The sequence below is a fragment of the Callorhinus ursinus genome, unplaced genomic scaffold (genome assembly GCF_003265705.2).
Source record: "Callorhinus ursinus isolate GAN/ISIS: 27379988/994484 unplaced genomic scaffold, GSC_fseal_2.0 scaffold24, whole genome shotgun sequence".
Classification (NCBI taxonomy): Eukaryota; Metazoa; Chordata; class Mammalia; order Carnivora; family Otariidae; genus Callorhinus; species Callorhinus ursinus.
In genome coordinates, this window is record NW_027397086.1 from 6,232,906 (window position 1) to 6,255,518 (window position 22,613).

The 22,613-nt window shown below is 47.8% G+C and overlaps 1 protein-coding gene across 7 annotated transcripts in view; it reads left to right on the forward strand.

The window, feature by feature from the left end:
- MAPKAP1 (MAPK associated protein 1) overlaps positions 1-17,028 on the forward strand; it is a 231,990-nt gene extending 214,962 nt beyond the window's left edge. For all 7 annotated transcript variants that reach the window (XM_025888054.2, XM_025888053.2, XM_073905740.1 and 4 more), the window contains 2 exons: positions 12,871-12,968; positions 16,506-17,028. In XM_025888054.2, coding sequence (XP_025743839.1) covers positions 12,871-12,968; positions 16,506-16,631 — 224 coding nt within the window. In that variant the 3' untranslated portion in view covers positions 16,632-17,028. The remainder of the gene's footprint in view (positions 1-12,870; positions 12,969-16,505) is intronic.
- Positions 17,029-22,613: the final 5,585 nt, after the last annotated feature.

The following is a 22,613-nucleotide window of genomic DNA, read 5'->3' on the forward strand; positions in this document are numbered from 1 at the left end:
CCCTGCCCTGCGGGAAGCCTGCTTCTCCCTCTCCCACTCCCCCTGCTTGTGTTCCCTCTCTCACTGTCTCTTTCTCTGTCAAAAAATAAATAAAATCTTAAAAAAAAAAAAAAAAAGTCCTGAAAAGGGGCGCTTGGTTGGCCTAGTTGGTTAGGCGTCTGCCTTCAGCTCAGGTCATGATCCCAAGGTCCTGGGATCGAGCCCCATGTCCAGCACCCTGCTCAGCGAGAGAGTCTGCTTTTCCCTCCCTCTGACCCTCCCCACTGTTTTTTCTCTCACTTGCTCGCTCTCTCTCAAATGAATAAGTAAAAAAAAAAAAATCTTAAAAAAAAAAAAAAGGAGTCCTAAAAGGATCAAAATGACCCACAAGTAAATTAACTGGCTGTTAGAATAAAGCCCAATATTCTCTAAAGGATGATGACAGAATGCAAACAACCCATGATGTAATGTCTGTAGTGTCCAGCATTCAATAAGAAATTACCAGATATGCAAAGAAACAGGAAAATGTGTCCTGTAAGTATGAGAAAAATCAATCAATAGAAATAACCAGAAATGGCAGGGATCACAGAATTAGCAGATAAGTACTTTTAAAATAGTTATTATAAATGTGTTTAAAGATTTAAAGGAAAACAAGAACTCAAAAAGAAGAGAAATGGAAACGACTAAAAAAGACCCAAATGAAAATTTTAGAGCTGAGAAATACAATACCTGAATCAACACTGATGTGACCAGATTAGGAAATCAGTTTAAAAGGTCAGTGTGTTAGTTACCTATTGCCATATAACAAATTGCCCCCAAACTTGGTGGCTTAAAACAACAATTAACATTTACTACTTCACAGTATTGTGGTCAGGAATCTAGCACGTCTTAGCTGGGTCCTCTCACTGAGGGTCTCCTGAGGTTGCAGTCAGGGCCACAATCCTCTCAAGATCCAGTTGGGGTAGGATCTGCTTCCAAGCTCACTGAGTAGTTGCTGGCAGAGTTCATTTCTTTGTGAACACCTGCAGTTCCTTGCCACACAGCCCTCTCCATAGGTGAGCTCACAAGATGGCAGCTGGCTTCAACAAAATAACCAAGAGTAAAAGAGTATTAGCAAGGAAGAAGTCACTGTCATTTATAACCTAACCTTAGAAATGGCTTAGAAATACACTTTTACTGAATTTTATTCATCAGAAGTAAGTCACGAGGGACACCTGGGTGGCTCAGTCAGTTAAGCATCTGCCCTTAGCTCAGGTCATGATCCCGGGGTCCTGGGATCAAGCCCCCATGTCAGGCTCCCTGCTCAGTGGGGAGTCTGCTTCTCCTGCACCCTCTGCCCCTCCCCACCCCGCTTGAGCTCACTCTCTCTCTCAAATAAATAAATAAATCTTTAAAAAAAAAAAAAGTAAGTCATTAGGTCTAGGCCACACACAAGACAAGGAGATGACACAGAGTATGAAAAGCAGCAGACAGGATCACTGGGGACTACTTCAGAATCAGCCTATCACAATCAGTAAACTTTAAGACAGGATAATAAAACTATTCAGACTGAAGCACAGAGACAAAAAATCGATGAGAAGAACAGACTGGAATAATATCAAGTGTTCTTTTTTTTTTTAAAGATTTTATTTATTTATTTGACAGATACACAGCGAGAGGGGAACACAAGCAGGGGGAGTGGGAGAGGGAGAAGCAGGCTTCCCGCCGAGCAGGGAGCCCAATGCGGGGCTTGATCCCAGGACCCCGGGATCATGACCTGAGCCAAAGGCAGACGCTTAATGACTGAGCCACCCAGGCGCCCCAATATCAAGTGTTCTAACATACAAGTAATTTAGTCTCAGGGATGGAGGAGAAAACTATTCCAGATTTGATTTAGAATACCAGTCCACCAATTTTGGAAGACCACTGAAGGCCAAACAGGATAAATACAGAGAAAACCGCATCAAGACACCCATCATAATGAAATTGCTGAAAACCAGTGATAAAGAAAAATTCTTAAGAACAGCCAGAGAGGGGCACCTGATGGCTCAGTTGGTTAAGCGTCTGACTCTTAATTTTGGCTCAGGTCATGATTTCAAGGTTGTGAGATTGAGCCCCACATCTGGCTCCATGCTCCATGGGGAGGCTGCTTGAGATTCTCTCCTTCTGCCCCTCCCCCTGTTCGTACTCACTGTCTCTGTCTCTCTCAAATAAATAAATCTTTAAAAAAGGGGGGGACACCTGGGTGGCTCAGTCAGATAAGTGTCTGCCTTCAGCTCAAACCATGATCTCAGGGTCCTGGGATCGAGCCCCACATTGGGCTCCCGGCTTTGCAGGGAGTCTGCTTCTCCCTCTGCCCCTCCCCCCTACTTGTTCTCTCTTGCTCTCTCTCAAATAAATCTTAAAAAAATAAAAATAAAAAATAAAACAGCCAGGGAAACCAAGATAAGAATGATTGCTGACTTCTTATCAGAAATAATGCAATCCAGAAGACAATGGAGTGACATCTCTTAAAGTGCTAAAAGAAAATCTGCCAATCTAGAATTCTATATTCCATGAAAATGTCCTTCAGAAATGAAAGTGAAAAAAAAAAAGAAATGAAAGTGAAATAAAGACATTTTCAGACACTCAAAAGATGAAAGAATGTATTGCCATTAAGCCTTCACTACAAGAAAGGTTAAAGGCTGGAGGGGGCGGAAATGCCAGATAGAAACCCAGATCTACACAAGGAGCACTCAAAATGTCATTATTAGCAACTGCACAGAATGAACCAAGGAAAAGGAAATAAGCAAGAGAGGCCTCTGAACAGGGATTGGCAAACTATGGCCCAAAGGTAAATCTAGCCTACCACCTGTGAGCTAAGAATGGTTTTTACAGGTGAACATTTGCAATTGATTTGATGATAGGGAACACTAACTGTGAATTCCATTTAAGCAAAGTTATCTACCACCTGGAAAAAATTCTATCCTTCTCTTTAGTAGACCTGTATTACACCCGCCAAAAAATGCATTTGACTGTTAAATTTCAAATTTTGGCAATAAGAAATTTGGAAATTTTTTTTCTCTCATAAGTATCTATGAAATGTCCTTAATTCTGCTCTTGGCCTGCAAAGCCTATTTTATTTACTATATGGTCCTTTTCAGGAAAGGTTTGCTTGTCTTAGAGAGTGGAAGTAAAAAGACAAAGGGAACCTACCATATACCAGTCAGTGTCCCACATGCTTTATATGCACTATTTAATTTTTACAACAGCTCTGTGAGGTTTTATATGCATTTATTATAGAATTCTAGAATTGTTGATTTTATCCTAGCAACAATGCTATGAGGCCAAGTTTATTCCTATTTTAAAGTACTGAGGAAACCGGGACTCAAAGAAGTTACATAACTTGTCCAAAGTTGAACAACATGGGGCATTAGGGGCACTGACCCCCACATAGTCAAAAATCTGTGTATAGCTTTTGACTCCCCCAAAACTTAACTAATAGCAGGTAGTTGACCAGAAGCCTTACTGGTAACATAAACAGTAGATCAACATGTTTTGTACATCATATGTATTACATTACATACTGTATTCTACAATAAAGTAAGCTAGAGAAAAGAAAATTTTAAGAAAATCATAAGGATTACTTGTGAAAATACATTTATGATACTGTACTGTATTTGTTGATACCATAAGTTTATATACCTAATGAAAAAACTCTAGTAATGAGTGAACCCACACAGTTCAAACCCATGTTGTTCAATGGTCAATTGTATAAATGGTAAGAGGTTTATATTCTCTCTGCCACTGACACGAAGCCAAGGCACTTAAACAGAGTATCCCATGCCCCAACTCAGACTCTATAAAGTCGTCTTTTTTAACATTTCAACCATGCTTGATTTTCTGGTTTTTCATCCTAAAGGATATTAAATGTGGAAAATTAGAAGAGGGAGAGAAGGAATGACAATAAAGACAATGGGAAGTAAAAATTTACAAGAGTTGACCAAAACAAAAACTATTAAAAAGCAATCCAAGAACTCAGCAGAGTAGTACGGCAGCATAGAACTATTTTGTGGCAAGACAGAGAGCCTTTTGCAACCCCAAGGAAATCGTAATATTCCGTACCTATAAAGATGAACATAACACAGTAATTTTATTTTCCTTATACTCTAATCCAGGAGGAAATTTTGTAATGTGAAATGTTAATGCTTAAAATTAAAAAAGGCTTTTTTTTGCACAAAGCTAACACTAGCTGTCTGCTCTAAAGATTCTGGATAGATGGGGTTTCATGTGTTGTAATTTAGCCTCCCAAGGGTACTTGGAAACTCAGACTTTTTGTCACAAACTGTGGAAGAATGTCCAGATACAAAACTTGTTTCTTGTCTGTCTACCTCTCTAAAAGCTAAAGGGTAAAACTCAAACAGTACTTGATTACTGAAAGGCCATATGATATTTTGTCAGAACAGCTTGCACATGAATCGAAGAATCAAAAGACTCCATAAACCATTGTTCTTAGTTCATTTCCTGAAGTACACATAAGCATTTCTGCTGCATATGAGAGTGGAATACTTGTCTCAAGGAAAAGCACTCATATGGTTGTTTGAGTTGCAAGCTGAACTAGCCATTTATTTCACAGAACACTTTTACTTGAAAGATGCAGACAAACCCATGGTTATTCCAATCTGAGTACTTAGCAGACATTTTCCTGAAAATGAAGGAGGGAAGCCCTTCACTTCAAGGAAAGAAGTGATAATATTTGATACCAATGATGAAATGCAAGATTTAAGGTGACAGAATTTTGGAAAACTTGTATCTGTCACTGGGCTTGGTTTCTCATAGCTTAAAAGACTTTTCTGATGAGATCGGTGGTATTAATGAATGTGATTTTTTTGTGATACTTTCTGCCTAATGAAATGTGTCCACATTTGGAAGACCTGCATAACTCCATGAACCAGTATTTTCCAGACTACTGCACGATGTTACAAAAATCATTCAAGAGTAAAAGATTCATTCAAAGTGCCAGACCAAAAACAAAACAACAACAACAACAAAAAAAGTGCCAGACAGACCAATGGATTTTAATGTAATAGATGACAACGTTTATTAATGTGGTTTTAGATTCCATATTGCAACTACTCTTTAAGAAACTACCATGTATCAAGTTTGACATAGTATCAAAAAAAATATTTGCAAAGACGAATATTATAATATGCCTTCCTTTTCCTAAAACATATCGTGTGAACCTGGCTTTCTTTCATATGCTTTGGCCAAAACAGTATATCACAACAGACAGAATGCAGAAGCAGATAGGATAATCCAGCTATTTTCAAAAATATAAAATAATTCCATTCATTAAACTTTTTGTTTGGGGAAATACCAGGGTTTTTCCATTTTAAAAAAATACATTATATTAATGGGCTTGTTGTTATTTTTAATGAACTAAATATTTTTTAAATTTCTCAGTTTTAATTTCTAATGCAATAAATACTGATAGAATTCACACAAAAGCTTTTTGGGCTCCTCATTAATGTTTGTGATGTAAAGCGAGTCTGAGACCAAAGTTTGAGAACTGCTGATCGAGTGTCTTGAAAATCATCTTAAGAAATTTGGACTTTATTGTGAGGACAACAGGAAAAGAAGCCAAGCAGGGGTTTAGGGGAGTGATGTGACCGGATATGTGTTACAGAAGTATGACTCCTGTGGGTAGATGTTGGAGTCTGAAGAAGTCATGATCAAAAGTAGGCAAACCAGAGAGGAGGTAAGACGGTCGGGACCTGGGTGAAGGCTGTGGCCACAGGATGGAAGGGGGCAGAAGACGGGTATGTGAGCGCCATTTAGGAGACCGGGTGCCTGGAACAGGAAATGTTGACATCGATTCTGGAAATGCTGCACAGTAGGCATGTGAAGATGACAGCAGTCCTCAGTGGCCGGCTCGAAACCCTGGAGAAAGGTCTAGGCCTGATTTCTGCTTCAGGATCATCAACATGAGTAGTAATTAAAACCTAAGGGGCAAACCTGGAAGAGGAGAAATGCAGAGTTAGAAGGAACAACGGTCAAGCACAGGACACTGGGAAGACTGTCTTTTAAGGGACAGATGAAGGACAGGGTCACAGACGTATGAGAAGCAGATGGGCTGGAAATGCCTACTGAAGGGTCAGGTAACTGTGGTTGGGTGGAAATCCAGGGAAAAGAGTTCAGGGAGAAGGATCAAATACAGCTGAGAAGCCAAACGGCTGGGAAGTATCTACTGGGTCTCTCAACATAAAGGTCGCAGTGACCTTAGCAAGAATGTTTTCAATAAATTAGAGGAAGGAAGGGAATCACATTGCCATGGGAGTTTTTATAATCAGAGAGCTTTAATTATGTTTTTAGGAAGGAGCCAAAGAGTAAGAGAGAGAAAGTTTGAAAAATGCAGGCAGAACGTAAGTAGGTCAGACTCGGCCCCTGCTCTAAAGGTCAAAGAGGTCATTAGAGTTCCCCAGGCCTCTGCCCTGTAGGAGTGCCAGGGAAGCCAGCCAGCCTTTGCCAGTTGAATTACATCGACCTGAAGCTCCTACAGGCAGCTCAGAACTGCTGCTTACAGTGGAGGCTGGATCCAGAGGGGGTTTTCAGCCTAGAAACCAGAGAATTCCAGCCCATCCTTTCCTCCAGGGTCTATGGAAAGGTACAGCTTTGCCTAAAAGAACGCATGTTCCCATTTGTTTCCCCCAAGAAATCCAATAAGAACTCTCCACTTCCTTCCAGGCCAGAGGAACCAGAGGAGATCAGACCCTGGAAACCCAGTTTTAAAATGTATCCAATCTGTAGTAGCTGTTACAGTTTATAAATGTTTGTTTTCCTTCTTTGTTTGAGTCCACCTTGGCAGGGAGAATGAATTTTGGCTAAGATACACTGATTTGCAAGGAGGCCTTTAGAAAATATAAAGACAGCAAGGGATTGGGAACCCGCCCCATAGAGTTTGAGTGCTACTTCTGCCACTTAGAATCTTGGACAATACAAACACAAATTACAAATGCCTTAAAACTCAGTTTCCTCAAAAACAACCCAATTCAAAAGTGGGCTAAGGACTTGAATAGACATTTCTCCAAAGAAGATATACAAATGGCCAATAAACTTATGAAAAGATGTTCAACATCATTAGTCATTAGGGAAATCAAAACCACACCGAGATACTGTTTCATACCCATTAGGATGGCTGTTATTAAAGAAAAAGGAAAAAAATAAATGTGACGATGTGGAGAAATCAGAACCCTCATGGAATCCTAGTGGGAAGGTGAAACAGTGCGGCCAGTGCACAAAACAGTTTGACTCAGAAAGTTAAACATAGAATTACCATATGGTTGGCCAGTTCCACTTCTGTGTATATGCCCAGAAGATCAGAAAGCAGAGGCTCAAATAGACATGGCATCACTGTTCCCAAGAGCCAAAAGGTAGAAACAACTTAAATGTCTGTCCACCTCCGGGTGAGTGGATAAACAAAATGTGGTAGATACATAAACTGGAATATTATTCAGCCTTGAAAAAATTCTGATACATGGTTCACAGCATGGATGAACCTTGAAAACCATGCTAAATGAAATAAGCCAGACACAAAAGGACAAATACTGTATGATTCCACTGATATTTGTCACCTAGAATAGGCAAGCTCATAGATACGGAAAGTAAAATAGAGTTTACCAGCAGCTGAGAGAAGGGAAAAAGGGGCGGTGCTGTTTAGTGAGTACAGAATGGCTATTTGGGATGATGGAAAACTGGAAATGGATAGTGGTTGTGGTTGTAGAACATTGTAAACACACTTTATATAATTTAAGTTTCCACTTAAACTTAATGCTTGAATAGTAATTTTTACCACAATTTTTTTTAAAAAGAAGTGTTTCCTTCTCAGTAAAATTAGAATTCTCCTCTTAAAATTTTTTTTAAAAAGGCATCCATGCCTGATATAAAGGAATTGAGAAATAATCCAAATCCTCAAAGATGTCTTTCATAGCTTTATTGATAATACTGGCGATTTTATAAATACCTCAAATGCCCATGAGAGCATGAACCTTGGCACATATCCACTTGTTAACTTGTTGCAAAAGAATGCACCCGTTGAAAAACATGGTTGTAGAGACTGTGTAGCAACATGGAAAGGGCTATGGTAAAATGTTAACTAAAGAAAAAAAAAAAAAAAAAGCCCAGGGGTGCCTAGGTGGCTCAATCGGTTAAGCTTCTGGCTTCGGCTCGTGTCATTATCCCAGGGTCCTCGGATTGAGCCCCACACTGGGCTCCCTGCTCAGCAGGGAGCCTATTTCTCCCCCTGCCTGCCGCTCCCCCTGCTTGTGCGCTCTCTCTCACTCACTCTGTCTGACAAATTAATAAAAATCTTAAAAGAGAAAGAAAGAAATGAATATGTAGTGTAAATACATTTTTACATATCCAGATTTCCATTTCAGTATTCAGAAGCAAATGTATAGTTGCGGTGTCTGCCCTGAGCCTGTGACCAGTGCTTAGATGCCCATTTTATGCCCCGTTATATTGCATTTTATTCCTACAACACTAAAAGCAAATCTGCTCAAAGGCGGCCCAATTAAAAACAAAATCTCCAAAATCATGAGGATTTTCTGTTTGAATATCTGTTCCATCACAGTTGTAAGAATGATTGCCACCACCATTGAGCCCCACTATATCTGGGTGCTGTGGGAGATGCCTGAGGGCAAACCTGGGTGCCTGCAGGGACAGTGTCTTGTTCAGGTCCCGCCGCAGGAACACAGCGGAGCTGGAATTTCATCCTCAGCCTGAGTCCAGAGCTTACACTTTTCCCCTCTGCCTCCCAGGCCCTTGTCATGCCTTAGTTTCCAAGTAGAATTTAAAATACAAGCAAAATAATTCAGACTACTTGGAATATTAGATTTTGCATTTTCTTTTCAATCATCCTGATACATACTTTTTTCTCAACTGGCATTTTTACAAAGACACTTTGCCCCTCTGGCTTTCCCATCCCCATGAAAACTGACGTTCTCTGAATTTTCAAGGATAACCTGCCCAGCCCAGATTCCTTCTAACATCCCAGGACAGATGCCCTGGTAGGCTGCAGCTGGGGAGGTCATTTGCCCCCTCTTCCTCCCTTACCAAAGGTGAGCCGGGAGGTGCCTAAGGTGGATAAAGTGTTTGATAACAGACTTTTCTTAATCTGTTTTTAGCCTGTTCAATCGGTGTTGAAATACCAGTGATTCCTTCTTCCCTGCTTCCTCCTCTGGTGGAAGTTTACCATGTAGCATGTAGCATGCCTTAAAGATACCACCTCTTCCATGTACTCGTTGTCTAGAAGTAGTTCTGTAAGGCCGTCCTAATGAGTCCAATGACTCATGTTTATTGATAGATTTGTTTCCAGCAAGAGGTCAACTAACTTGCTAACTCCTTAATATATAGGTTTGGGACTAGGTGAAATTACACAAGTGTGAATCCTGCTTATTAACTGTTATTCTGTCATAAAACAGTCCCCAAGTCCTGCCAATGTTTTTTTCTCCTCCGTTCTCAAGTCAGTCCCTTTCTCAGCCTCCTTTTTGCCTCTGTCCAGCTCAAAACTGCATACACTCCTACCGGGGCAACTGTGGCCGCAGATCTCCCTGCCTCCTGGCCCTGGGGAGCCAGGGGGAACCCCCAAAAGCACAGTTTGACCATTTACTTTATTGCCCAGCTTTCCGACCCACTAGTGGCTCCCTCAGCTGGTGACTCCGGCATACCCAGGCCTTCGTGCCCCGCCGCGTGTCACCCCCTGCCCGCCCACTGCATGTGACTGTCTGCTCCGATCTCCCCAGACACCTGCTGCCTCCTGCCCCTGAACATTGTCCCGACCCTGCTGCATTCTTCTCCACCCCTACCCTTACCCAGCTCACTCCCCATCCTCCTTTAAGACTGCTCCAGTGTCAGCTCCTCCGAGAAACTATGTCTGCTCTCCCTTCCCTGCCTGGGCCATCCGCCTCCACCTGCAGTCTCCGTGCAGCAACCTGCACTTAGCAGCCTCTTGGCGCTCACTCTTCTCACCTCTGTTCATTCCTCTGGCCCTTGCATAAGCCTGTGCTGCTGGCGGGGCCTGAACGGAGTAAAACTTCCCTTCTGGCCACCAAGCAAAACGGATCCCTGGAGTGGGTGCAAAGTCCTCACAGCAAAAACTCTGTTGGACTGAGTCGGTCCCATGTCCCATGGCTCCAGTATGAGTGAAACCGTGGCTGCTGATTTTAAGCTGAGCTTATGCACCAGAGCTGTCCCTTGAAATTTCTCCCACAGTGTATGAAAGGGCTCTGTGCTGTCACTGTCTCACCACACCTCATTCCAGTTATTAACATCTGTGGCTCTGTAATCATCACCAAAGTACAAGTCCTGCAGATAACATTCTCAGAGCTCTTGTCTCTCTGTGACGTGAATGCTTTCCCTGGAAAGGACAAATAAATCAGAGGCTTCAGAGAGATGGTAAGTGGCAGACTCTTCATCATTTCTTTGAGCTTCACTCTTCCTTGGGGCTCTGGAATGAGCACCAGGGACAGACACGGAACACACGCAGGAAAATACAGATGTCACCTGGCCCAAATATGCAGGCTTTCAGGAGACTTGACTTGGGATGTTTTCTTTTTGTTTTTCATGTGACTGTGGTGCAGATGAGCTGCAGGCCTCCCCTCTATAAGCCCGCTGCCGCTGGTATACTCCACAGGCAGTGTGATCCCAAGAGGACAGTGTTAGGGTTTCCAGAGGCTCCCAGGCCAGTGCAAACTACATATCACACATGCTATGTATAGATTTGGCTCTACCTAAAGAGTGCAGAAAAGGTTTTTAATAGCATCTCAGTTGTCTGGGCAAAACAGGGTCTAGCATCTTGAGGTTTGGTTTGGTTTTGTCAGTGACAAGTGGGAGCAGGTGGTATAGACAGTCCATGAGATCCCTTATCAGAGTGGTCAGCGAACCCTGAAGCTTCAGGTCAACGGGCCTCCCTGAGACCTTCTGGTCCTTTTTAGCCCCAGGCCCTGGTGTCTGTGTCTGTCGTGTCCGCAGTAAGGCCTCCTGGAGGGCGTGTCTCTGTCCTTCACGGCCCTGTGACCTTCATGGATGTCTCTGCTTGGTCACAGCATGGCCAACAGATAAATGCATTGTCCTTCTACACAGTGAGCTCACCACCAAGACTCTACTCTTCCAAAATGGTCCTGTGAAAATGAACACATGCACGTACATACCAGTCTATTTATGTGAGATTCACTTTCTTATCAGAAACAAGTAATTTACATATTAAAAGGATGATTAGCTTCTGGCTAAGAATTCTGACATTTTAGTACCACTATTTAGAATCAGGCTAAATTTGTCAAGTGACTGAAAGTGAGGTTTTTCAGAAATTATTAGCTAATTTTTTCAATATAGGATTTATAGTCACATTAGTATATCATAATGATGTTTCCAGGATAAAATACCAGCAGCTCAACTTTTCTGGCCACAAATGTACAACATATATCAGTTTATTTTTGGAGATCTGAAGAATTAGCTACTGTAAATAAAGTCCCCAAGAAGATTTCTCCGGGAAAGAGGTGAACTTACAGTAATATGGGTGATATATTATTAATTAATAACTATGACCAGTGCTGCTTCAATTAAAAGGAAAATGGATGAGAAGTCCTATTAGAAAGGATATGCTTAATCTCACCAGCCCTGAGGTCTACAGAGCAGACTAGGGAAGGTTGTTTCTAAGGCTGTCTGCAGGAGGATGTCACCAGCTGCTCCCCAGTCTGGGAACTGCTGAGCACTGACTACGTGTCTCTCGGAAGCATTGCTCATTTGGTTGCCAGTAATGGAAACCAACTTCAAAATAGCTTAAGGAGAAAGAGGACTTTCTTGGAGGGCCACAGAGTCTCCCATAACTCAAGGGCAGCATGTGCTGATGGGCTGGGGAGGGCTTCCCTTGGGACTGAGACAGGCTGGCATCCTGTCTGCTTAGAAGAGGGAATCTGGCATGTCTGGCCCAAAGGACAGGCACATGGCACCTGTCTGCAGGCGTCACGATCTAGTAAGCAGGTTTCTTTGACCGGCCACATATGGTACAGGAGGCTGCCTGAGAAGGGCGCCTAGAAGTATACCTATGAAGCCTCGCCCAAGGAGGCACCAGGTGAGCTGAGTCACCCAGGATCGGCAGCCCTTTTCCAGACAGTTTAGCAAGAGAGGACATGCCAGGCCTAGGCTGGTGGGAGTGTGCAGTGCCACGGGCCTGCCTGTGCATGGGAGTGAGATGAAGCGAGAGGGGTGAGGCACAAAGCAGTCCCAGAAATGACAAGGTTATTCGGAAGGTGGTGGGAAAGGGACCTGAAAGAATTTGGTTCTGGGAGACATTCGTGTATTGAGAGGATCTGACCCCCTGAGGTCGGACAGCTGTGTGGGGTGCCATCCTCCTTGGGTAGAAATGACTGGAGGCCCAGGAGCAGCTTCCAGGCAGGGTCATGAGGCCAGGACTCCCCAGCCCTGCAGTAGCCAGGGCTATGGAGAAGCCCTGTGAGAGCACTACCAGCAGCCTTTGTCCTTCCTGTTGCCCATTTATTTGGCTTTAAGCACAGTTATTTTATTTTTAGAGTAATAATATGGAGTTAATTGGCCTTCTGCCTTAAAGATACCACCGCTTCCATGTACTCGTTGTCTAGAAGTAGTTCTGTAAAGCCGTCCTAATGTGCTGTTGCCCTGAACACACTTGGTGGAATGAGACCTAACTAGCCATTTGATTTTGTTTGTTTGTCTTCCTGTCCGTTTTCTCCTCGGCCTGTGATGAGAAAAATGACCTGCCCCCAGAAACAGTTGGCCTTACCGCGTCCACTTGCTCTCGCTTGAACTGGAATGCCACGGGGAGAATATGGGGTCGCCTTTCCAAGGGGAACTCACCAGAACCCCCTCAACACTGCCTTTTCTCTCTTTGTCTCTCTCCAGGTCACGCAATATTTAAACTCACGTATCTAAGCAATCACGACTATAAACACCTCTACTTTGAATCTGACGCTGCTACTGTCAATGAAATCGTGCTCAAGGTGAGTGTTCCTCCCCAGGCCGGGCACCGGGTGTGCAGGGCCGCCTTCTACACAGCCAGGTCTCAGGCTGGAGGCAGCCCCCTTCCTCCCAGCACTGGACAAGGCTCTCCCTGCTTGTGTTCCCTCTCTCGCTGTGTCTCTCTCTGTCAGATAAATAAATAAAATCTAAAAAATAAAAAAAGAAAAGAAAAGGATAGAGCTGCTGGGGGACAGTTGGGACCAGAGCGCACCTCGGAGCAGGCGGTAGGACACAGCGCCCGCCTGCAGTGCTTGGAACCAGCGAACTAAGGGTTACTTGCCAGATTGTCACCAGACAGCACAGGGAACTTGTTCAGTGTTCGGGGACCAGGTAAAGAAATATTCCATTACCCCATCAGGGGCTGGCCTTTTTTTATAGCCAGCATTAAAATATTCAAGACTTCAGAAGGATTCTAGTAAAATTATAATCCTGTGTTTGACATCAAAATAATTTTCACAACGGCAGATTGATGACAGAAACACAGGTTTATGACTTCAGTATGAGGCTCTGCAAGAGCAAGTGCAGAGAAATCATTTTACAGGACCAAATGCTCCCTCGAAGCAGATGCTTTTCTGCAAAATCCCTGAGGCCTGTCGCCTCCCCTGAAATGTCTGTTTTCATATGAAAATGTTTGTAGAAATATTGCATCATGCTCAAGACTCCAGGAGAGTCACAGCGTGCCCAGGCGTGATTTACTTAGAGAGCTAATGGTCATGATCCTGATGGAAGATTAAATTTCACTTTTTCTGTCTCTGATTTTTATAGCAATTTAAATACTTAGCCTTCTCTGCCATCCCCACAGTGTCTGAGCTTTGCACCAATACCAAGTGACTGAGGGCCCAGCCCTGTGTCCCAGAGTTTGGCCAAAATGTTTCCACCAGAGGCTCTTCCAGGAGTGGGTCTTAGACACAAGTGATGCATGTGACGGTTCTAGAATTCAGTTTGACGTAAAACGAGAGCCTTGGATGGAAACTGAAGGAGAAGATAAGGGCCAGAGGCCGATGTCCAAGAAACTGTTATGTATGTCTCCCATTTATTGAACACCAGCTGCATACAAGACATCTTACTTAACTATTCAGTCTTCGCTATTGCCCTGCAGAGTGTAGACACTATTTTCCCCATTCTGTAGATGAGGAGACAGAGGCCCACGGCCGTGGAGTGTGCGAGGGTGGAGCCTCAGCTCCAACCCCAGCCCTGAGGAGTCCCTTCCACCCCGAGCCATCATTGAGCTAAGCCATGTGTGGTCCCTAATTCTGCAGGTTTTGAGATGAATCTCAGAGGAATCATTGGTCTCTTCAAATTGGGTTCTTCTTGTGATCGAGTGATGGAGGCTGTGGCTTTATTGACCATGAAAACTCCCTATATTTTTATGCCTTAAGCTGTAAAATGCATTGAAAGTGAAACACTCTATAGTGCATAAAATTGTGCAAGTTTTAAGCCACAGCATATTAACCAGCTAATGGCAGACCAAAGGGCGTTTTTATCTTTTGATTATTACATTAATCTTCCATTAAAATTATCTATGTGATTATCACAAAGCACTGAAGATAATAAATTTAGGAGATAGTTGGCTAGTTAAGGATCATTTTTAAATGCTTTCGTCAAGTTATATGTGCCAAAAATACACTGAAAACACTAAGTTGGCTGAGTGTGCAAACAATATAATCCAAAGATGGCTCTTATTAAGAATGATAAAACCTCTGATTTCCATACATTGTCCGTTGTGTCCCAAATCGTCAGCCCGGCCCCGCGGTCCTCATGATTTATTGCTCTCAGCTGGTAACTCGGCGAGGCAGTGGGCCAAGCACGTCAGGCCTTCTGTACTCACACACCAGCCTTTAACGCCTGCTGCTGGTGACTATCAGAGCAGAAAGTTTGGAGAGGACACAGTGTTGGAGCCTCGGCCCACGGGAGGCCCGCCATCCCGCCTGCCTCCCCTGCACACCCTCAGCTTCTTTCTCGGAGGCAGCGGGGGCTGCTCCCACTCGGGGCGTGGGCACGCGACCCTCAGAGGAGAATCAGAGGTGGTGGCAGTTCTCTGTAGTCAAAAGTGTTTGGGCTTCTGGTCATAACTTACAGATATTTGAGAGCAAAGAGAAAAGGTGGTTCGCTCACGAAAAGCCCCAGCCAGAGGCTGGCAGCAGGAGCAGAGGGAAGATCAGTATCTGATGGGGAAAAGGGGTGGGAGCACTTCTGGGGAGGCCAGGGGCCTGGGGAGCTACAGGTATGCCAATCAAGGGGGATCCTGGCCCAGGCACTTACTAGCTCTGTGGCCTTGAGTAAAAGGACATTACCATTCTGTGCCTTGATTTTCTCGTCTGCACAATGGGATGATAGTGGCATCTGTCTCATAGGCTGTTGTGAAGGTTACGTGAGTTAGTTTTTGAAAAGCACTCCAGCAGCACTGCTGCGTCCATGCCATTCAGCCAGGGGTTCAGCCTCCGCACTGGGGCCCAGTCCCATCCCAGCACCACTGCCCTTCCCTGGCTCTGCCCACCCCACCTGGACTGGGCGCGAAGCAGTTAAGTTCCCCAGACACCCACCCACCTACGCCCGCCCCAGCCCGGCTGCCATCACGGCTGTGCTGGCATACGTGCTGCTTCTCCCCTGCCCTTAGTACACCCCAAACTCCTGTTTATCTCTCAAAACCCAGCTCGCACATCCTCGGCAAGATTTCCCTGCCCCACGGTACGTCCCCAGTAGTTACCCCCTTCTTTCCTGCTCCTTCTGTCGCTGGTATCACACGTGTCCTGCTGTTGGATACCCACTAGGCAATGAGCTCTTCGGAGCAGGGAACGAGTCTTACTTTTCCCTCTGTCCCTCAAACCGAGCCCGGAGCCAGGCTCCAACGTGGCAGGTACTGCCCTGGGGCGGCCCGGCGGCGCGCGCCTCACACGGGACTTCCACAGCCCCTCTCCTGGCTTTGACCCTGACCTCCGGGTGATCCTGGTCAGCTCGGCCCTCTTCCTGAGCCTCCTTCTTATCAAATGCACCCTGGCTGGCAGGGTGCCCGTGGGCAGGAGACAAAACCCCGTAGTTGGAAGCTCTGTACCTACCAGGGGGAGGCTGAAAACAGAGCCTTGGGTTCAGTTGGTTTTTCATCCCTGCCATGCTCTTGTCTTTCGGACAAGGAAAGGGTGGGGGGGGCTCCGGGGAGTTACGTGCAGGCCTAGGCTTGCACAGCAGGTAAGGAGCAGAACCAGGAAGCCTGGTGCATGGCCTTCTGAGAGGCAGCACGTGCTAAGGAAGGGACACAGGCTGTGGAATCCAGAAAGCTCCCCCCAACCCCCCATAGGACTGAAAGGCCCGGACCAACCACTGGTCCTCTCCAGGCCTCCTTTATCCTGTTGTAAAGTGGGCTCCGTCCGGGCCTGCCAGGTTGCTGTGATGACTCAGCTCCACGCACAAGAGAGCAGCTGGCCCTGGGGCTCCCAGCCTGGGTCAGGGCCCTTCCCTTCTTTGCCCTGAGCAAACAGAGTGGCTGCTGAGTGACCGGGCTGTGTCCTCTTGCTTTCTAGGTTAACTACATCCTGGAATCACGAGCAAGCACTGCCCGGGCTGACTATTTCGCTCAAAAACAAAGAAAACTGAACAGACGTACAAGCTTCAGCTTCCAGAAGGAGAAGAAATCAGGGCAGCAATGACACTGGCCTCCAGCCCCAATCTGTCACCATAGCTCAGAGCCTGCCTGCAAGGGTCAGGTGGCCCTAGAGCCCACCCCAAGTCCTGCAGTCCTCGGGGACAGGCCACCCCTGGCTCACAGACACAAGGCTGGGGGGCTCTTGGGGGAATGGAGCTGGGGACATCTCCACGGGACCGAAGCCTGAGTGGCAGTGGCTTTGATGAGCAGTGCCAGGGGGCCCGACGACACAGACGACACGCCCAGCCATCTTCACTGCCCGACGGCCCTGCCTGAGGATGTACATAGCCATGCCCAGACATTTCCTTGCAATTTGATCAAATTTCTTAAAACAAACAAAGAACAAAGATGTACATTTCTTTTTTCTTTTTTTTGCTTTTAATAAACAGGTGTACTCTTTATCGTGGTTGGTATGATGGGCCGTTCTTTGGGGCAGAGGACTGATCATGTCATTCTCTTTAAAACCTGTTCCCATATTGAACAGGCAGATTGGAAAAGCTATGGCTCGATTTCTCAGAAGAAATGTTTAGGGCTTAGTCAATAGTTTTAACTATGCCATTTGTTTAAATGAGTGCATTGCTTTGAGGATAGTATCTTCCTAAAGTTAGGATGGGGGGCCTGGTGGTGTGTGTCCCAGGCTCACCCCTTCAGAAACCACCTCTCCTCAGCTCGTCCTGGCACCTCTTGGGTCCAGAGACGCAGGACTGTGGGCCAAGCACGGGGGCGCTGGGAGAGTGGGGTGATGGCTGGTCTTCAGGTCACACTGAGCTCCCGGCCAGAAGTGGGCTTTTCCATTTCTTCAATAACAAGGGTGTGTTTCAGCCAGCCATTAGTCCTGCAGGTGGAGTTTTCCTGGAATTGGCAGAATCTCTGCTCTACTGACTCAGAAGGGCCTCCGCTCCCCTTCTTCCTCTCCACGCAGTGCCTGCCGCCTTGTCTGAGCAGGCAGGAAGCTGCAATTTCTCCCTGTGTTGGGGGCGAGGGGGAGCAGAGGCGGCAGGCCCGGCAGGAGCCTGCTCCTGCGGGCTCCGACTGCTCGGGCAGGCGGGGGGGGGGGGTCGAGCATCCGCCGACACCACGCCTCTGGCCACACCAGATGCCTCTGCGGTCCTCACCAGCCTCTCCAGGGTCCCTCCCAGGGTGACGTCCTTTCGCGCTGTCTCTGGCCAGGGTTGAGGACCAGACGTTTCACCGAGGACCTGCATTTCAAATAATTTTTTAAATTGTTGTACAGGAAGAGATGTGCCAAAAACAGCATCTCAAAGTCGAGTGTGTTTCTTTGCACTGGGGGCATTTTAATGAATTCCCCTTTCATTCTGATCTTTGTTCAGCCAACAGAAGCATCCTTTTCTAACGCCTTCCATTCCCGCCCACCCCAGAAACGAAAGAAATATTATTTGTAGCTTGCTATCTCTCTGTATTTGAATTTTTAGCAATTTTATATTTAGATATCTTGGAAAAATGTAAATGACTAATTTGGTCATTAAATCTTGTGGCATATTCAATATTAAAATATTAAAATAAAAGTCAGATGAATACCATCTTCTGTGTATCGCTTTGAACTCTTGAGTACGTTACCCTGACTCGCGAGTCTCAGAGAATCGCTCAGGGTAGTGGCATTTGCTGCCAGTTCTCGTGGTACCGAAGGTCCCCGAAATGCACCATGGGCCTCCTTAGATACTGACCAAGACAGGATGACCCTCTTCACTCAGGGGCGACACTCAAAGCTTCACCTCCCTCAAGTACAAAACCGACACCATTGTCGTGACATACAGCACGCCGGCAGTTACGGAAAGCTCATCTGTCCACCCGAAGGAAGAATTTAAAGGGAACACCGTGAAACCTCCCGGATCAACCGAATATCAGGACTTTTGAATTTCAGCTTTTCCTCGGCCCCTCTCTCACCACCCCCAACCTGGATTTTAAGATAAGACCATGAGCTCCTCGAGGACAGACTTGACCAAGCAGGAGCTCAGCATCCCGAGGTAAACGGATGACCCTCAGAACCCACTGCGGCTCTCCAGCAGCATCTCCTGACCTGGCTCCCACCCCGACGTGCTAAGTCCCCACCAGGGCTCCACAGGCCTCGGCTGGCCGCTGAGGAGCGCCCCCCCATGGTCTGAGGGCCGCCAGCACGCCGGGCAGGCTGCATGCCGGCCCCCTTACAAGTAAGTGTGAGCCTGCGTACCTCCCTCCCCCCCCCCTTGCCGGCCAGCGCGTGGCAGGTCCTGTCATTGCCTGCATTCCAGAGGTGAGGGCTTGGGGCCTGGAAGGGTCTCACCGGGACTCTGAGCCCACAGCCGCGCTCTGACCGCCACAGCCAGCAACTCCATGGGGCCTCAGTCTCCTCCAGAGGAGGGGACCTCTGCAGGCCTTTCTAGAGGAATGTCTTAAATGTCTCCATCACAGTGAGCCCAACCTTCCTTCCAGGGGTTTCTGTGCACCAAAACTTGCAGGAGCTTCCCTGCTTCTGAGCAAGAATTCTAAGAAATACTGTGAGGCTGCTTAGTCCCTCCTCCTCTCTGGGGGCAGCAAGTGCATGTTCTCTCCCGGAGTCTTGGAGCCTCTGCTTGCACACCTCTAGCAATGGGGCACTCACTGCCATTTGGGTCAGTGCTTTTCCTTGTTGGCCCATTTGGTCACCCTGGGCTACCTGCACCGGTGGACACCCCAGAACCCACCCAACGCACCTCAGCCTCTGCATGTCAGATCCCTCTTTCCACCCTGAGCGCCAACTGCCTCCTAACCCTCCTACCTGGGCCCCAGGACCAGTGTCCCCACTGCCCCAGAAACCCCATCAGCTGCTTGGAGACCACACTGACATCCCTCAGAGTCTTCTCTTCCTGGGCTAAGAAGCTTATCCCCACCCCTGTCGTGTCCCTGGAAACCCACCAGCTGCTTTCAGGGTTCCCGTTCCCCAGGTCAGGTTGCAAAACCTCAGAGGCACGGGGCGGGGGGGCGAAGTTCTGACGTAGCGGTCAAGATGCTCACAGTCTGGTGAGGCCAGGGAGGTGGGCAGGTGACCCCCAGGCCACACCAGAGTGAATGCCATGGAGGCTCTGTGGGGGCCCGCATGGACCTGGAGGCCTGGAGGTGTCCCCGGTGTCCCGGAGCTCCCCGAGCTCCCCGAGGGGAAGGTGACACAATGTGCAGGAATACAGCAAGAAGCTGCCACGGGCCCTCACCAACAGGGCTGACGAGGGCCCGGCATGATGGCCCCCGGCCATCCATCCTCACACCCACCTAATCTCATCCTCCACAGGAGGTACCCGGCGGAGTACGCACAGTCCCTCACCGGAGGCCCTGCAGTGGGGAGGTGGCACCACCACCCACCGCCCACCTGCCGCCCCCCGCCCCCCCCCCGCCGCCCAGCCGGCCTCCGCTGGGGGCCCACGGTGGCCCATGCGGCCCACACGCCCCAGATCCTGCAGGCGCCACCAAGGCCCCGCGGGGAGGGCCCTGCTGTTGGGAAAGCGGCCCAGGAGGAGGAAAGAGTTAAGCCTGTCATGTTCTGTTCCCACCAAACACCTCTGCTTAAATGCAAAGTCCCAACAGGGTGGTGTTGGCTATAAAAGCCCTAAGAGTGATTTGTGAAGTCTCGAAGCCCTGTAATCTCGTCAGCGTAATGGGATTATATTTCAAATCACCACAGCCTGTTCATTACCCATTTAAACTCCTCTGACAGAGGAAAACTTACATGAAACGTGCAAGGCGGCCCTTGCGACTTCCCCACTCTCCTTCCTGATTAGACAAACAGATGCTGAGGTCTGGAATGAAAAAATAATGTGCCCATTTATTCATTTTTCTGACAAGTCACAATAGATTTTTAACTGCCAATGAGTGACCTCCCGGAGGTGCGGTGGCGGGGAGGCGCCCGCCAGGCAGCGAGTGGTCATTTCCGCCCGCGCCAGGCCCTGCCCTGGCCAGGATTCCTCCGGGGACCAGAGCTGGCTGCCAGGCTGAGCCACGCTCCCCACTCTGTCCTAGCCGGGGCTGAGGATGCGCTCAGCTACCTGCTGGGCCTCTCGGCTGTTGCCACCCCCAGGGGCCCAGGGGCCTCCTCCAGGACACAGCCACGGCTTGAAGTCAAAGCCCCAAGTGGGAACTCCGACCCCTTGATTAAGGAGCCTCAGTTTCCCCATCTGTAAAATGGGGAAAGTAAGAGAGCCCATCTCAGTGGTGAGGGGTCAGGGGCCCGGCTTGGGCGGGTGCTGCCCTCAGCTCCCACTCTGGGCTGCCTAGGATGACTGTCCCCAGTCAGTGCCCCCCAGGCTGTGACAAGGAGAGAACAGCCCACAAGTGCTGGGCCTTCCCTTGACCACGTCCTCTGGCGGAATAGGCCTTTGTGGACAGTTACTTGCTGGGGCACAGGGCCACAGCGTGGGGGCAGAGGAGGCCCTCTGGCTCTCTGCTCTGTGACGAGGCCTGGAGCAGGGGTGGGCTGGGGGAGAGGCGGCTGGGATCCCAGCTCTACGTGTCCCTGAGGCACCCCCGCCCCCAATTCAGAAGCGGGACACTGCTCCTGAGCTGGGCCACCTGCTGGAGGGAGCCCTATGGCAGTGAGTTGAGTGAGGCATCAATAAGATAATGTCACAGGCCTGGTGCACAACAGAGGCTGGGTAGCCATGGAGACAAGGGTGCCCAGGCACATAGTCGCCAGGAACACACTGGCCAAGTCCTTCCCTGCCAGCAGGACTTTGGGCCTCAGGGGGCAGCCCCAGCCCCCCAGGGAAGCGGCCTATAGGCCCCCCTCTCACCACCCCTGCCTGCCTCTGGGGAGGAGCTCCAGGCAGGGCTCCCATCTTTATGCATTCGTTCTATGAATACATAAGAAATACTGTGAGGCTAATTCTTTTTAAAATGATAAAATTCATCTGTATTATAGCATTCCAGCCCCTAGTTTCCTGAAAGCTAAAAATATTTTAATGTCATATTTCCATGTAAATTTTAGTTTAGAATTTAATATCCTTTTAACATACATTAAATTTTTAGCATTCTTCAAGCCCTTGACTCTTTTAAGGATTTAGCTGATATGCATTGGAGAAAAGGGCTGGCAAAGGCTGTAAATTAGGAAAGTTCTAGAAGCAAGGTGGCCCCCAAACCTCTGCACCCACCGCACCTTGGGAGTTACTCCTCTGGGCTGGGGAGCACCTGAGTCAAACCCTGGGATCCTGGGGAGGTGTCAGAAGTCTCCATTTCCTTGCTAGAAAGAGTAGGTGTGACTAGCCAGTGGGGCCGAGCACATGGGTGCTGCAGTCAGGGTGGAGTCGGGCCCTAGTTCTGCCACTTGCCGGCAGGTGACCTTGGTATGCTTTCCTGTGCCTGTTTCCTGGCCCCCAAACGGGCCCAAAGTCAGCTTGTGCACCGGTGATATTTGAGTGAATGCACATGAAAGGGGGTGGTTATCGGCTCCACAGAGGAGGTGAGCTCCAGGGTGAACTGGCTGGCCTTGCCGAGGGGTTCAGGGTGATGACATGTGTGTAAACTTGAGTAGATCATTTTTGGTTGGCCTGTACCCTGCTCCAGCCCCTAGAGTAAGATCACAATCACCGCCCCCCTCACCCCCCACCCACTCACACACAAGGGTGTCTTGGCAAAGCCTCCTGATTGGCTCAGGGGCTGCAACCTCACCATACTTCTCCTGGGGTAGGCCAAGAAGAGCCAAGAGAGGGCTCTGAAAATGTCAAGGAAGGGTGTTCACAGCTGCCTTTGGGGGAAAGTAGGGTAGGGGCTTCATGTCCCCTAGGACTTCTGAGGTCAAGGTCTGGGGCCTGCCTGAGAGTTCTCCCCACAGCCTCACACTCTGGGGTCTGGGTCTCCACTGACCAGGCCCACACCCTTCTGCCGTGAGTCACCATGCCAGGGGTCTCGAGGGAATCCCTCCATCTGTCTGATGGCCCATCTGTGAAATGCAGCAGAAATAATAAAACCTGGGGCGCCTGGGTGGCTCAGTCGCTTAAGCATCTGCCTTTGGCTCAGGTCATGA